The 17,125-nt window shown below is 43.2% G+C and overlaps 2 protein-coding genes across 3 annotated transcripts in view; one reads left to right on the top strand and one right to left on the bottom strand.

The window, feature by feature from the left end:
- The window catches only part of LOC126266960 (uncharacterized), a 284,660-nt gene extending 276,901 nt beyond the window's left edge, over window positions 1-7,759 (top strand). The window contains exon 2 of the mRNA XM_049971682.1: window positions 7,529-7,759. Coding sequence (XP_049827639.1) covers window positions 7,529-7,742 — 214 coding nt within the window. The 3' untranslated portion in view covers window positions 7,743-7,759. The remainder of the gene's footprint in view (window positions 1-7,528) is intronic.
- The window catches only part of LOC126266959 (GTP cyclohydrolase 1), a 463,436-nt gene that overhangs the window by 25,385 nt on the left and 420,926 nt on the right, over window positions 1-17,125 (bottom strand). The gene's annotated exons all lie outside the window — the stretch shown is intronic.

The raw sequence follows: 17,125 nt of genomic DNA, 5'->3' as shown, positions 1-17,125 counted from the left end.
CCACAAACCCAGTCCATTTTATGTAGAGATAGCCCATACCACTATGGAGCCACCAAAAATTGAAGTGTGCCTTTTTGGCAAATTTGGGCCATTTCCAATCAATGATCGGTTCAGGTGGTCCAGAGGACCTAGCCCATTCTATTTAAACACAGCCCACACCATTATGGAGCCACCACTTGCTTACACAGTGCTTTGTTGACAACTGAGTCCATGGCTTCGTGGGGTCTGCAACACACACTACAATTACCATCAGCTCTTACCAACTGAAATCGGGACCACGCCACGGTTTTACAGTCGTCTCGAGTCCGCCGGATATGGTTACGAGCCAGGGAGACGCGCTGCAGGGATCTCGCGCTGTTAGCAAAGGCTCTCTGATCTGTTGTCTGCTGCAATAGCCTATTACCCACAGATTTCGCCGCATTGTACTAACGCATACGTTGGCGGTACATCCCACATGGATTTTTGTGGTTTTTTAAGCAGTGTTGCTTGTCTGTTAGCACTGACAACACCATGCAAACGGCGCTGCTCTCGATCGTTAAGTGACGGTCGTCGACCACTGAGCTACCTACGGTGAGAGCGAATTTGGTATTCTCTGTCCACTATTGACACTGCGAATCTCTGAATTCCTTAACAGATTCAGAGATGTAATGTCCCTTCCATCTAGCTCCAACTACCATTCCATGTTCAAAGTCTTAATTCCCATCGTGCGACCATAACCATGTCGAAAGCCTTTACATATGAATCACCTGAGTACAAATGACAGCTTCAGCGATTCTCCACCATTTTATATCTTGTGTACACGACACTACTGCCATCTGTATATGTGCATATCGCTATTCCATGACTTGTCTCCTCAGTGTACAGCCTTTATCACTCAATAGCCAGCCTTTTTCTGCTACACGCTTAAAATTACATTTAAGCAAGCTCCTGCTTGAAAACTGATACGTTAATAACTAACAATATTACCTTTAGACCCTATATTGTATAACAAAACAGATTTGTTTTTAGACTATCTTTCGATGTACAGCACTGAAAACATTTTCCGGCATCAGATTTGACGTCTATTTTCTCAAAACCCTGGGAGTGTGTAGCAAAGGACCGAAACACGTGTCTATAGAATGTCCTTGCGGAACTTGATCAGAATCGGTGATTCTCATGTCACACTCTCCTCTTGAGTAAGAAGTGCGAGAACATTTATCTAGCGGCTGAGTTCTTTGACCCCATTCCTTGACGTGAGCTGGTGAGCCTGAGGAGAAATGGGCGGCTGTTGTGGCCGGGGAGTGGGGAGAGCCATCGGGGCGACACGCGCCGCCACTCAGCTGAGCGATGGCCGGCAGAGCCGCCCCGGCCGGCGGAGGGCACGCGCACGCGCGCTCCATACCTCGTCCGCCGCTCAGTGGGTCGCGCTTCTCAAGTTTAACACCCCGGCGACGGCCAGCTCCCCACGCACACCGTCGGTCTAGGGTGCAGAAGGAAATAGGCCGTGGTCGTGCTTACGGAAAGATCCTACTCGTGGCACATATTGCCAACAACGTTGAAACTTAAGATTCTTTTAAGTACCTAAAAGTTTCTTCATGTGTCAGAGGTTCACGCCTAATTCTTTGTGAAGGGCTTCGTCTTATCATCATCATCATCATCATCATCATCATCATCATCATCATCATCCAAACAGCGCTAAGCCCGGCCATGTGATCGCCATTTCCCTCCCAGCACAAATTTTATGATGGTTTTTCTATTTACATATTTTTATATACTTCATTTTATATCAGTTGAGCTCATAATGTATCCTATATATATATATATATATATATATATATATATATATATATATATATATATAAGAGGACTCACTCGGTGTACTTCATCTTACCATGACATTTTACCAAGGCTTTTACTGTCTAATCTGTTCACTCATTTCGCCTTGTCACCTATTATGGCACAAGTTCGAGGTTCAGGCTTTTTTTCTCACATTCGTTCAATAGTTTGCAACTTAGCCATCTTCCCGTATCATCATCGCTTTTTATAATTAAGAACGCTCAGTCTATTTTCTTTTCTTCTTTCGCTACACATGTTACTACTCAGATTTTGCATTTTTGCATTTTTGGTAATTTCTTCTATATTTTATTTTATGTCACTCTAGCCCATAATGCATCCTGCATGTGACGACTTATCGTGGTATATGTTACCATTAATTTTTATCTCTATTTTTATACCTTTTCATTCATTTTGAATATGTAGCATTGACTTGTTGCCTAAAAAGATCACATATTATTACATGTTTCCGAGTTATTTAGCCTCATGGCATACCACAGCTTCTTCTTACTCTATTATGTTTTTAAATGAAGTATTGTAAGCGCGCAGATTAATCAGTCCATACTTCCGGTATCGCTGATAACGTCAGTGTAGTTGCTTATACACCGCAGGCGCAGTACCACAACTCCAGACCTCCCGCGTTCGGCTCCACACAGCGGTGATTGGTGTTCGTACTCTGTAGCTGCCCGGTAGCTGACAGGGAGTATAGTGTGTGTTCTCTGTTTCTGTTCCCTTTGTACCACCTGCCCGGACTACATTGTTAGGTCAGTTTGTTAGGCCCCCTCCTTTTTATAGTTACGCCACGATGTAGTGATTTGGAACGCTTGCACTGATTGGCCCGACCGCATGTAATGTGACACCAGGCGTCTTGTGTGTTAAGTCTGCTCTTCTGGTTATTACAGGTAACTCGCATTATATTTCTTCCCTCCTTTCCTTTGTATGTTACAGTTTCATACACCCGAAGATGGGATTTTAAAATTCCGAAATCGGTCGTGGTTTGAATAAATAATTAGTGGAACTGAACCGGACCACAGATCTACTCTGATACGTTTAATGATAAATCCCGATTGATCTTCTGCACTGTTACGCTATTACGTCAGTGTGACTAAAGGTATCCAGCCTTACTTTGAACCAAGACAATCTTAACATTCTTACCCTAGATATAATAAATGGAGCTACTAAGCGTCCGATTTTGAGGGTCGTATGCGTCAGAAACCAAAGTAAATCCGTTACACCAGTGCTATACAGGCTTGCTTCCTTCCTTCACCGCTGCAGTTCTATTAATATACTATGTCAGAACGATGGCGCTGCGACTGTTTGAGAGAGGTAGAATGTTGTTAACGGCCGTTTACACAGTTTATATGAGTACTGGAGAACTCTACGGGATTCTCAGCCACCCTGGATTTGCACGCGGTGTCAAAAATTTGAACCTGCAGACAAGACACTACGCTTCTTAAGGTAGAAGTTACGTTTACTAAAGCCTATGAATGAATAGAATTTTGAGCATATACGAATATTGCATAACATCTGCCAGACGTAAAGCTTCCTGACAATGAGGTTCTAGCTAATTCTTCCACTTTGCACTATTTAAGAGGTGAAGAAGGCATTGACGGACAGTGGCTAATGATCTGCTGGACAGCACGTGCATACAGGCGCAACCGGTATCTTATGTTAAAAAATAATTTAGAAAAGCACGGAAAATCAGTTGGAAATTTCAAGTCTTTTTCGGTAAGACAAGTGAGTCTAAATCCCTTGCCACCTAGCTCGATGCTGCGGAAAAAAGCAGCGTATAGATTTTCCCCTACAGCAGAGGCATATCTGAAGCAAAGTTACCAAATGTGACAGTCAATGATGAAACGTGTCAGAGCCCGACGTCATTTAAGACTTTTTAAACCGGTACCATAAATCTGGAGAGAAACTGGACACCACATTCAAGATCAAACATTTTCTCTGGAACATAAGGTTATTAATTAGATGTCATGGTCACCTCATGAGCAACGCAAAGTGGAGGAATTCGTTGGAAGTTCAATGTCAGAGGGCTTGATGCCTGGCAGATGCGATGCACTATTTTGTATATACACAATTCTCTTCATTAATACGTTTTAGTAAATGTAATTTTTATCTTAAGAATCGTAGCAATTTAGCTTTTATTCTATGCAGAAGCTATAATTTGCCATGGCAAATAACGCCCCAATAAAGAGAAATGAGTATTCTGAAGTATGCTGGATTAAGTTTTGTATCATATGCCAACAATTTGCTTATACTCATACCTGTACCTTCATCTAAACTTCTGTAAATACGCTCTTCTAATTACATTGTCGTTTTTGTTGTATGGCTTTACTTAGTTCGAGAAAATTGCTAGACTGGATGCAGTTATCCCGGCAGTTCTCGTTGCTATAAGTAGCTTTCGCAGATCAAGATGAACCAAAGATTTTCGGTCTGATAACTGGAGCTGTTTGTTTACTTCTACATGACTACATTCTCTCGTATCTAACCACTGCACTGGTTTCGACAAATTTCAAGCAGGAAACGTCTTCCTTTACAAACCCCAGTATTTGAAAACCCGTGCCGCAGTTTTGAATTAAGAAGAGCAAATAGACTAGCTTCAACGGACGTTAACGTGCCAACTAGAGAGTGTCATTTACCCTCTGTCCACTCCTTTATGTTTTATTTTTAGGACCTGTCTCACAAATATCTGTAAGCCAACTGTTTACTTTTAAAACAATGTCTTCATCTAGAAGATTTCATTTAGAGGTATTGAGGACAGCCAGAAATTTGATCTAATTTTGAAAGTATGAACAAGTAACAAAATCGAGGCAATAAAGGCAATACTGATGCCAAAGCTCAAAGCTCAGAAGTAATTTAATGGGAAGTGAAAGAAAATGGGTCGGGCCGATACGTAGGTCAGAGCAGATTGATGGGGGTGGGGGGAGAGGGAGGGGTTTCTCCTGGGCTCATTTTTTGCGATGGAAACAACACCCGCATCCAACTCTTCTCGTCCCCCCAGCCCACCCCCCACCCCACAGACCCAATTGAGGGCGAAGATGGTGGCAGAGTAAAGAAGATCCTATAGCTGGGAGATGCATAAAACTGACAAGCTAAAAACGTAATGGACGTTAGTTGGACTAACAATAACAAAAGAAGGTCAAAGCAATAATCAGTCAGCAGGTGGGTGGAATCGGGCGACGAAGAGGCCCCGCCTTCTTTGGGCCATATACTTTAACCCTCCTCTATTCACCATCCTGTCACTCCTGTCAATGTGCGCACGAGATCTGTCTTTCACCACATTTTCCGTAGACAGTGTCAGGCCTCTCCCCTCGTAATCGCAAATAAATTTAAAAGACCTTAACAAGAATCCTTCGGAGTTGCCCATAGTGGCGTTTCCGGTAGTTTGACTGCGAGACCGTGGAGAGCATTACTTTGAACTGGAGCGTGGCTGTATCTAGGCACGTGACCAAAGTTTAGTTCTAGCAGCGGCCGTGTCTACTGTTCGCTTTGACGAGTCTCACACTTTTAGTATAAAATATGTCTTGTGAATTTAGAAACCCTATTTGAGCTTCGAAAAATGTTACGAACTACTGATCCAGTGGGTCGCTGACAATTCTTGATGGAATGGAGAAAGGAGAGTAAGGTTAATGTAAAAGAACAGACGAAGAAATACTGAAGAAAAAACAGTAAAGCTTTGATGTTCTTCACATGTATGCTCCGTCTGCGAGAATTAAGACCAATATCCCACGAATTGCGGTGAGATGTTGCAAGAAAGACAGCGTGCTCAATGAGAACACAAAATGCAGAAACCCTCTTTTCCAAATAGGGTTAACAAATATCAGTTCTACATACATTGGCTTAATGATCACACACTATCTGATCGTAAGTATCCCGACATCCCTATGTAACGTGGAATTTATCACTAGACGTCACGAGAGATGGATCCGCCAGTATAAAGAGAGGAAGTCAACATTGTGTTCTCAGTAGAGAACCAGTAACAGCAGAATGCGTCCGTCAGCAGGGTTCGGGGACTTGGAACGTGGCCTAGTCATTGAATGTCACCTGAGTAACACATCCATCAGTGATATTTCTACCATCTTAAAGCTGCCCTAGTCGACTGTTGGGGATGCGACAGAAGTGGAAACGAAAAGAAATATCCACAGCTAAACCAAGAGTAAACAGACCTCATGAATTGAGAACCGGGGCAGTGACATTGTAGAGAGTTGTAAAAATCTCATGAACTCGGCAGAAGCAATTACTCGTGAGTTACAAAGTGGTACGAGCTGTCCAGCTAACCCTGAGAGAGGAGTGGGATCAATGGTCGAGCATTACCTCTTAAACCACACGTCTCTGTAGTTAATGTTACGTGACGCTTGAAGTGGTGTAAGCAGCGACGTCACTGGACAGTGGGTAACTGTGGGTGTGATCTGGAGTGATGAGTTACTATACCCTATGGCAATCCGATGGAAGGGTTTGGCTCCGGTGAATGCCTAGAAATCGTTACCTACCCTCATGTGTAGTACCACAAGTGAAGGAGATAGAAGGTGGTGGCGGTGGTGGTGTCTAGGTGTAATTTTTGTGACTAGGTTGTGTTCCCGTTACCGCACTTCAGAAAGCGCTAAATGCGGAACTATATGAACACTTTTATAGCTTTGAGTACTGCGTACAGTAGAGGAACTGTTGGACGATTGACGGTGTCAGCATACCACTGCGTCCAGTCCAAGTGTCATCTGCGACGCAATGGAGGGTGGATGACAACAGACCAGAAACGGAATGGCTTGTCAAGAGTCCCCACCTGAACCCAATGTTACACCTGTGGGACAAGTTAGAACGTCGACTTCTCTTCAGACCCCAGTGTCGAACTTAACGACTTTTCCTGGTTTCGAGCCTTCAGGAAGAGCAGACCGTCATTCCTCTACAGAGATTCAGAAACCTCGTTGAAAGTATCTCTAGCAGAGTTCACCCCGTCAAAGGCAAAGGATGGACACGCCCAATATTAATGTCCACTAATAGACGCCCGGATACCTTTGATTAGATAATGTAGGAACTCAACTTTCTGAGATGTTATTAAACCGAAATCCTTGTACTTTTTGTACACCATCGGCGAACTGAATAGGAATTTGAGAATTTTCGTATGCTCTGCGGCGCACCTTAAGATGTGACTTTTGAGTGAGTGTATTTATTTTAGTAACGTAGGGAACTAGTCTACTACGCAACTGTGCCTGAAATCAGACTGGTCTGTCTCTAGATTTAAACAGGCGGCTGCCGCCAGTACGAAGCGAGGCGTAGCTCCGGCCAACTTCACAGTTAACGGCCGGTGCTGGCTGCTGCCAGCTTTTGTGCGACAGCAGCAGGTTGCGAGGTGGCGCGGGAAATTACTCCACCATTAGCCGCCGTGGACCTCTCCGAGAGGCGGCAATTTTGTTAAGAGTCGCTCCGAAGTCTGTGGCGAGGGCCTTACAGTCCCTCCTCTCCTCCCCCCCCCCCCCCCCCCCCCCCCCAAAAGGGCCCACCATCGATCTGGCAGCTCCGCCTGACAGCCGGGAGTCCGCTCCGAGTCACAAAGAGGGCCCGCTTGTCCTCACACTGAGTACCTTCTCTCGTCTGCACTCACAGCCCCCAAGTACCACACTCTCAAAATAGGATTCATTCATTTGCTAGAGTCTTAACTTAGATTCTCTTCAACAGTCTTTCAAATAGTACATTTCACAATTTTCTTCCTTTGCAGCGTCCCTGTAGCAACGCGTGGAAATACCAGGTTTTTAGAAAAGGAGCGCCTTCATTCGGCAGGACACGAAGACAGCGTAGATGAGTCCATCCGACGTAAACATCAGACCGAAGAAAATACTTCGTACTCCTTCGGTGCTGCAGTCATCAGAATTCATAAGGTAATTGTCCCTCCATCACAACATGTCCACTTAACGATTCAAAAATGGCTCTGAGCACTATAGGACTTAACTTCTACGGTCATCAGTCCCCCTAAAACATAGACCTACTTAAACCTAACTAACCTAAGGACATCACACACATCCATGCCCGAGGCAGGATTCGAACCTGCGACCGTAGCGGTCGCGCGGTTCCAGACTGTATCGCCTAGAACCGCTCGGCCACCCCAGCCGGCCAAGATTTTACGATTCTCTAAATCAAGTATAAGGGGTATTTCAAAACAATCTGATTTCGAAGAAATATCTTCCACGCGAATGAAGGTACGAGGGCTATTCGGAAAGGAATGTCCGATCGGTCGCGAAATGGAAACCACAGTGAAAATCAAAATGTTTTATTTGCAACAGCTTGCTACACCCCCCTCCCCCCAGCTACTTCCCTACACAGTCGTAGCTCCGACATACTCTTTCGTAGCGTTGTATCAACTTTCAAAACCCTCGTCATATAAGGCAGCCTCCTGCGCTTTCCGCCACTCCACTACTCTGGTCTGTAGTTCGTTGTCTGTGCCAAAGTGTTGTCTTGGAAGCCAGCGAGTCATGTGAACAGAGATGAACACCAGAGGGAGCAAGTGTGGGCTATACGGTGAGTGGTCAAACACTTCCCATCGAAACCGCTGCAGGAGCCTTTTCTTGAGGCTGCTCTGCGCGGCTGACATTTGTTATGAAGGAAATGCACGACAGGTAAGTTACTTGTTTAATTCTAAAAGGCACCCATGCTTTTCGCGGGACACTATTGTAATAGACATCTTTACGTGCTCGCTGTATGCTCAGAACTGGAAAGAGCGACGTGACGCTATCTACGGGCACACTAGAGACACTGCCAGACATCTTTGTGCAAAGCTTTATCGGATTTTCACTGTGGTTTCCATTTCGCGACCTATCTGATCTTACTTCCCAGATAGCCCTCGTAGAAACTTGTGTTGGATCTTAACTTGCGCATTTGAACCAAAAGTTTATCCCGGCTCCTATTGTAATGGAATTTGCGCAGCTAACGATAAAAACATCAAATGAGGTTCAAATTCCCGTGCAAGAGGTACTATTCACGTAAAATCCTGGGGTATGATAGTCGAGAATACGGCACTGCACCATCTCGCTATCTCTGTGATTGGCAGTGACGGCTGTACAAGATCGCACTTTGAGTCACTGACCTGTAAGGCTGTCTGATTAATTCTGCTTTTTATTAAGATTTATCAAAGTCTGCGTCGATGAGGGGTCCTACCTCAACTCTTAGACTGGCTCCTCATAGCAACAGTAGTAAATGTGGCAACTACGATATCCAAGAAAAATCATGGGACGACTTTTACTATCATCTGTCGTCCTTCTGATGGAGAGCACATTGAACATTTATGAAAGGTGATTGGAAACTTTGGTCCTAAACGTATTTGAAAAAACCTCAAGATGTATGTTCATGCTTGTAAAACACATCCGTTTGGCTCTGCTGACAAGCTACAATTTTATGTCCAAGTTTTGCCTCAAGCTTTTCTAATTCATGTAAGAGAGTCACGTGAAATATCAATATTTTTGAAACACGTTGTGGAGCAGCGTCTAGGTTTAATTAGGGTCTCTGAGAAGAAAAGGGAAGTATTCTACCTAATCCAAATTATGAGCATTGACGACGCTTGTTCAGCATTCCATGCATCTCATTGCGAGTGCTGCGTAGACACAGTAACATTAACATGAGACTTCCTTACCGAGAAGTTTGTCTCTCCATAAATCTGAAGTCGAAGAATAAAATGTCACTGTGGGTAAACTTTTTATTAATTTTTTAACGCAAAGTTTCTAATCGAAAGCCTTAATATACACCGAGAATAATGCTAGTTTTGATCTTACGTGACGTTAGCCTCAACTTTTGTCACAAAAGATTACGGAGTGAACGAATTTACGGACCTGTCACATCTTACTCTTGACAATCATTCCGTATCGCAGCTTTTTCAGAATTTCAAAAATTATTTTTGTTTCTGCAGCTCTGAAGATTGGAAGTCTGTTTAGAGCGCGCACTCTTATTCTGCAAGCGACGAGTTACATCTATAGAAGCAAATCCGTTCTTTTCTACGGATGACAGCAAGTCAGTCTCTCCTAGTCTTACGAAGAGGCCCACACCTGTACGCAGCTGATTACACGAAGCTGCTCAACTACTGTTTTAGAACAATCTGCGTTAAAAAATAAAATTAAGTTGCTCAAAAACTTTTCAAATTGTCTTAAAAAGTTTGTGCAATTTAAATTCTATAATAATTAGTAACTGTAATAATTTACTTGTGTTTAGTACTGCTTTTAATGGGCTCTGATAATGTAAGACCTAAGTTTATTGACTTTACAATCTGGATATTACCATGAAATGGGGACAATGAACAAACGTCATAAGCACTGATTGGAAATTTTAATCTAATCTGTAGTAATGCTACAGACTACTATCGTTCGCTGACTTGCCCATTCTACAACTCTAACTAGGCGACGATGATTGCACGCAGACCTTATTGCACGGAACAGCCGTTACAGTTACATAATGTGGATTAATGTTTTCCCACTAGAGGGTAAACTGCCGCAGCAGCGCACACCCCGCCCACGTGATGGCAGCATCGAGAGTCACCGGCGGGCGTAGCTCAGTTCCCTCACTCAGACACGACCAACCTGTTGCAGAAGGTAGCCATGGCAACAAATTTCCAGCTGGCGCTATCGATTGCGTGAGCTGTCAGCAAGAATCAGGGCGGTGGCGAGACGGCTGAGATGCCAGCAGGGGAACCATTTCCAGCAATTTGATGGTAGTGGCGCTAGAGGCCCCTGCTTTTGACAGAGCACGCTTTCGTGCGACCGTCTACATCGACACGATATGGTGCTATCACAAGTCATTTATATAGAAAAGACACATGCGACAATGATGCCGGAGGCCTCCATAAGAGTCAGTCCTAGTTTCTTTTCAATTTCTAAATTAGGTAAACTATGGACTGCAAAAACTTGAGACTTCTTGGGTTTCTTTCGCCTCTCCTCCCAGAACCTCTTCATTCTTGAGCTTTTTTTCTCTCCTCTTTGATAATGATCCGTTTGGGTCTCCTGTTTGGTGTTTTCTCTTTACATTATTTCATACTGGTAACTCTGCTTCTGTACTCTTCTATTGTGGACCATCTGTGACGTAATTCCAACTTCGCTGCATCCCACTTCACCTCATCCACCCAATTAGAGATGGCGTTTCACCCCAAGGTGCAGTTAAAGATATTTTTGGTCAGTCTGCATTAATCCATCATTATTAGGTGTCAGTAGAACTTCAACCTCCACTTCCTCATTTTGCCCGTGATCTTTTCATTGTACTTTTAAATTTCATCGTTCTCTCTCTTCTTCCAAACCCCATCAGCAATCTTCTGTGGTCCACGTATTTTCTCCAGAATCTGCCTTTCAAGTTCTTGAAGGTCCCTTTTTTAATTTAAGATAAGAGACAGAAACGTACAATTCTTCAGGTTAAACTACCTGTTTATAGTACCTGATTTTGGCCTTTTAGAATAAGGTCCGTTTATTGTACTTTTTGTTATCTTCCAGGTCAGGTCTAGTTTTCTGGCTCTTCCTTTGTTTGCCTCCTTATCCAACACGCTGGTTGGATCCATTCCCCGGATATTTAAACTTCTGTCCTCTGAATCTTTCCATGATTTATTTCCATATATCTCTCACTTAGGTGCCTTAACGCCATTTCTACTTTGTAATATTTATAATTTATAAATTATTTACCTTTTGTTAAGTTTGGTAGACCAAAGTGTACGGTGTAAATCGTTCCTTCGTACTCAGTTTCTTGTAGTTCTTCCTTATCAGACCGAAAGAAGAGATTAATACACAACAGTATAGTGCAGTTGCAACTCAGGTTAATGCAGAGCAAGGCTTCATAGCCGAAGTGCTCCACGAGCAGATGGTGTATGCAGGCCTGTGAACAGCGAGTACAGTAACCCCCCCCCCCCTTTTTCATCGTCACACGAAACTGCATGGAAAGCCGCGCGTTAACGAGGAAATCTATCCTAAGGGAAATGATTGGGGAAATATATGATGTCTATATTCCCTGTACTGGAAGCTGCGCTACGAATTTTAATTTTTCTCCCAACATGACTGTCGCTCCGTATATCGACGAAAACTAATGAAATCCCATACAAACCTACATTTGTTTCAACGCTGCTAATAACTTCGAATCCAACTTAGTAGCTGCGAAGTCTACTCTTTCAAAAAGCGCTGAACAATATGCAACAAACTCTTTACAAGGATTTGCAAGCTGTGTCAAAGTCGTTTGCAATAATCTGTGTAGGATGCATGATCGTCACGCTTGATAAGACCACAACGCAAATTCTTCTCCTTGAAGTAGACATAAATGTTCAGCTGAAACAACCAATTATTGTTTTATTAAATGACCATCCGTTAAAGAGAGCAAGAACTTTGGTAAACGCAGTGCAATTTGTAGCTCACTCAAACGGCATTCTATTTTTCTCCATCTTCTTCAGAGAAATTCCTTGTACGTTTTGAAATCTCCCTGGAAGTTCAGGTCCTTCACACTTTCCGTATCCGTATTCTTTGACGCGGTAACAGATGTAGTGCCTTTGTAAATTGGAGTTCCTGAACGTGTATTACAATACATTAAATATTTTGCGTGCTCATTTTTTGTGTTAAACGGTAAGAATTATCGCACTTCGGACTGAAGCGCGGAGACTGTCAATGTCACACAATGCAGATTTGCCATTGCTTATTAGATGGCACTGCTGTCAAATCTAAACCTCCCCGATTTCATGACTGCCCTTCTCCAGGTGTTGTGCGCTCGTTGCCCTGACTAACCGCCACTCCGCAAGTGCTTGCTCGCGGTTATGAGCGTGAGAAAGTGCGAGTGTTCACGCTGAAAATCAACGAGCTGTTAAGCCCTGATATACAGCAAGCCCGTTTTATTAAACTAACAATGTTGCTAAGACACTTCGTCTTCTCACAAAATTTAATGGATAGTTTTTAGAAACTGCAATATTTCCAGCTGACAATTCAAGCCAACTGTTCATTTGCAATGCTTTGGAACTAAACTGTGTTGACTAAGACAGTAAGACGTGAATGAATACGTTCGAAATAAATTATTTAGCCAGCCCTGTCCCTCTGTATGTTTCGGTCGACTGAAGACCATTAGATGCTACAGACAGACAACTGAAGATACTGTCCGCTTTCGTTATAACATACTTGCGACGGTTTTGTTGACATCTCTGATTGATCCATCTTGCTTTGAATGTGAAACCAGTTTCTTTGCATCATCTTTTGACTGGAAAAATAGTGTCATCTTTTTTCTTAACGAAAATCTCCATGGTATCTGCTAATATTTCGAAGTTGAGTGACGTTTTATCAAGACTTTGTTCAGCATAGACCCAAGCGCTTTAATTAGCGCGCCATGTCTGATTATTAACTCATTTCCGTTAATGTGTACTTGGCGTCATGTATGCATTATGAACAGAGCGGAACCTCGTGCAGAGACGGCTTTTGCTAATATCGCGTATGCGAGCTACATTTCGTTCCACTAGTTTCGTGCGTGCGTTGGAGAGATAGGGAGGGGGGGGGGGGGGGAGACAGACACAGACCTTTCTGCTCAAGTATGGTATATTACTCTTGACTCAATTTTCGATTAATTACTGGTTAGTAGAATCCTCTGTCCGAAAGGCTCTTCTAGTATGGCCAGCAGCAAAGAGAGGAGATCAAAGCCGAACAGAAGCGCCTTGAGCGAGGTAAGTTCTTTCATTCTGCGTTGTCAGTCAGAGGCTAAGTCTACCTGCACGGAATTATGATGGTATTGTCAGGACAGACTTTGTGCGTGTATCGGTAACTACGTGGGGTCAACGGATTAAACGGTTCTCTCTATTAATTAGGTTTCACAGTCAAAGCTCTCATAGTGCTATGTAATTTATCTTACCTAAATAAAATTAACATGCTTGGTAATTACATGGGAAACTGAAGCGACTGTATCAAAAAAGCCTGTGTAGCAACAGCATGAGTACGTACTTGCAACAGAGGAAATACCTTAATGACTGTGTCTGTCTGTGTGGAACGGTCGCGACTACAGGGAAAGTCTGACTTAGTAACCGAGAGGCTCTGCCTGCCCTACCAATAGGAGAGAGAGGAAAGCTCGTCGCCAAGCCATCAGCTGGGGAACCAGTTCTTCCGCAGTTCACTTTTCCTCTTACAGGTTCCGTCAATGTCATAGCAGGCAGGTGGGTGGGTGGGTACGAGCCAACAATAATAAAAATTCGCGTAAATCAGTCCTAAGAACCCTTATCTGTAGTCATTGTCGTTCAAGAGGTTTAAACGTTGTCACGTTAAGAAGTGTAATGATTATTCCGTTTTCCGTAGTGCTTCAGAGGACATACATAAATGGAATTCAGTGTTGCAAGTTAAAAAAAAGGAAAGAAAAAGAGTGCATGCCGTTCAGTGGACTCTTAGTGTGAACATTTCAAATTGCTATTTCCGTAAAATCATCTTATTTAGGTATGATGGACATATAAGGAAACTGCGTATCAGAGTTGGTCAAAAAGGGAGATTGCCTCAGAACGACTAAAGAAAATGATTCATCGACTGCGAAGTATCACGAAATGAGAAGAAAACATCGACAGTACAAACAGTGTATCAATGAGAATTTAAGTATGTCCAGTGAAACGAGAACTAAGTGAATTTGGGATAAATGATTTAAAAAATCAGATAATACTCTCTATCGAATGGTATGTACGTGGTGACAGAAAACGCAAAGTAAGTTTTTCTTGCGCCGATTCACTAGTAACTGAGGATTGTGTTCAGTACACGGGGATTCAGACAGTACTTTTCAGTGGAGGAAAATGGAGCAGTAGTTGTAGACGGAAAAGAAATCGACTCTGAGCTGCTCTGGGCAGTTTTTGAAAGCAACAGAAGATACAGAAAGCTGAACTGTTTTTAAGAGACTTACATTTCTGTTTCCGAAAAATGTAAAGCGCACGCGTTTCTAGTAGCAGAAATGGAGCAGTGTGTGTCAACCCACATATTAAGAGGCTTTACCGAATGGACACACTAATCACATGGACTGCTGTTCGCGCATTATGGTACTATGTAGCATAATCTGTTTTCTCGATGAGATAAATCGGTATAATAGTCTGAACAAAGGCAGTGGCGTAATTCACAGAGGAAACAACTACTCCGGACTGCTAATGGCCAGTAGGTTCCATAATGTTTTCCCTGGCTTATATTCATTGTTAATGAAACTACGAGATACTCCATTTTGCCTTCTTTCGCATCAGTTCGCCATGTTATGCGGGATTTCTCCAATTTTTGTGTTATGCTATGTTCAGAGCGGTTGTCAACAACAGATATAGGCCACTGACGCCGGGCACAATCTCATTAGTGCCAGTATGGACAGTGCACGCTGCTGTTGAATGTCCTATAATGTTCAACGAGGTAACTACGACAAATGTAGAGCCAATAGTCATGCACCGTAATTGAGCAACATGACAATGACATTACGTAATTGGTGGGGCTGTGTGAATATGGAAAAATCAGCACCAAATTCCACCAACGTTGCTATGGCAGAATGTTCTTGGAATAAAACACACATACTTACCAAACCGTTCTAGAGTGATAATAGCCAACCGAAGTACTAGGCTGGTCATTACATTTGTAACAGAAGGAAGAATAACAAATAACGAAATTGTACTTTTCGTTTGTATGGAGAGTAATAAGAATTTATGGTTCAATTTGTAGATGATTTGGTGTGCTGCAGGGTGCATAACAGTTTTTCCAATTCAGGTGGATATAGTCAAACCGTTCTTTGATGACATACGGATAACTAATTCGAAGTTTCTTCAACGATGCCATAGTTGATCAGATTTCGTGACTGCGTAATTGTGACGAAGTGTCTCGGCAGCTCAAGATATTGTCAGTGGTAAAGATATTAGGATAGCGTGCGGGTATGGTAACAGACAATCATCGGATGGAGGTAGCCACAGCAGCACGGGCAACATTCGGTCTTGCGTTATCTTGTTGAAGGACGTCACGCATATACGGAAGGTAGGGAAAACGTACTGACCCTAACGGTCAGAAATTTATCACCTGCTAATCAGATTCGTACTCGTACGGTGGGTGCTCCAGAAGCCAAGGTAGTCTAAGTGTTTAGTTTTTCAAGAGAGACCGCATGAAAGGTTTATACAGCAAATAGGGAAACGAAAAATGATCATCCACCAAGTCACAATGCGGACGAAAGAGTGTGTTCAATGAACATGACAGACGGTCATTGAAGACGACCAAGACGAGAATTAGGACAACGACAGCAACAAAAGTCATTGTAGAACTGAATGAATCACTCGCGTAACTTTGTCAGCACCAAAAACACGAAGGGAGCTCCATAAGCAGGGAACTGCAGGTCGAAATGGAATTCCAAACGGACTAATCAGTGATGCAAATGCCCTTAACCAGGAAACGTGGTGCTGAAGCCATAAAATATGTTCTGTGGGGCAATGGCACAATCCCATGTGGTCAGACGATTTTTGTTTCACTTTGTTTCCATCTTCTACTAGAGTTAAAGTATACCATGGACCCCATGGTTACTCTTCACGGTCGCTTTACTGCCAAAAGTTATGTGAAAATTTTGTCTGTGGAGGTACATCCCATGGTACAATGTTTTTTCCCAGTGGTGATGCTGTGTTCGAGATGACAACCCCTGTTCTCACAGTTCATATAATTCAGAGCTGGTTTTGTGAACACGAGAATGTAGTGTCATTTCTCCTGGCTACCAGTCACCAGATGTCAAAACTACTGAGCCTTTGTGGCCTACCTTGGAGAGAGGGGTGAGCGATGGCTACCCATCTCCATCATTGTTACCTGAAATCGCCACTATTTTGTAGGAACGGTGGTATAAGATTCCCTTGGAAATCGTACGGGTACTGTTATTCATCCTTCGAGACGACTTGAAGCTGTTTTGAATGTCAATCATTTTCCTACATGCTAGTAGGCATGAATACGTGTTGGGTTTTTCGTGTTCCCATGTTTCTGTCCACCGCTGATGTGGCACGGCAGACCATATCAGTTGCTGGAACAGTATGACAATGATGACTGCAAACTAACATCACTCATCCTCGAAACCACTACACACTGGTACGCCCATTGTGACGATGTATGTAGAACCGGTGTTCCGGAAATCTTAGCACTGTCCGTGTAGACGCTTGTCTAACGGGGAATGTGCCGATTTCCTGACTCATGGTGCGTGCCGTGCCTGAACGACCCTACGCTGCAGAGCGAACCATGTATGCGCTGTCGCGTGCTAGTCGTGTGGTGGTCATTAATAAACTGCATGTCGTCGAGTGTAACTCTCTCAACACAAAGATTCCATATTCGCATGACAGTCTGATATCCCAGACAAGGCGAGCAGCAATATT

This window comes from Schistocerca gregaria, chromosome 4, assembly GCF_023897955.1.
Source record: "Schistocerca gregaria isolate iqSchGreg1 chromosome 4, iqSchGreg1.2, whole genome shotgun sequence".
Taxonomy (NCBI): domain Eukaryota; kingdom Metazoa; phylum Arthropoda; class Insecta; order Orthoptera; family Acrididae; genus Schistocerca; species Schistocerca gregaria.
Note: the sequence above shows the minus strand (reverse complement) of the source record. Positions and strands in the feature narration are given on the sequence as shown.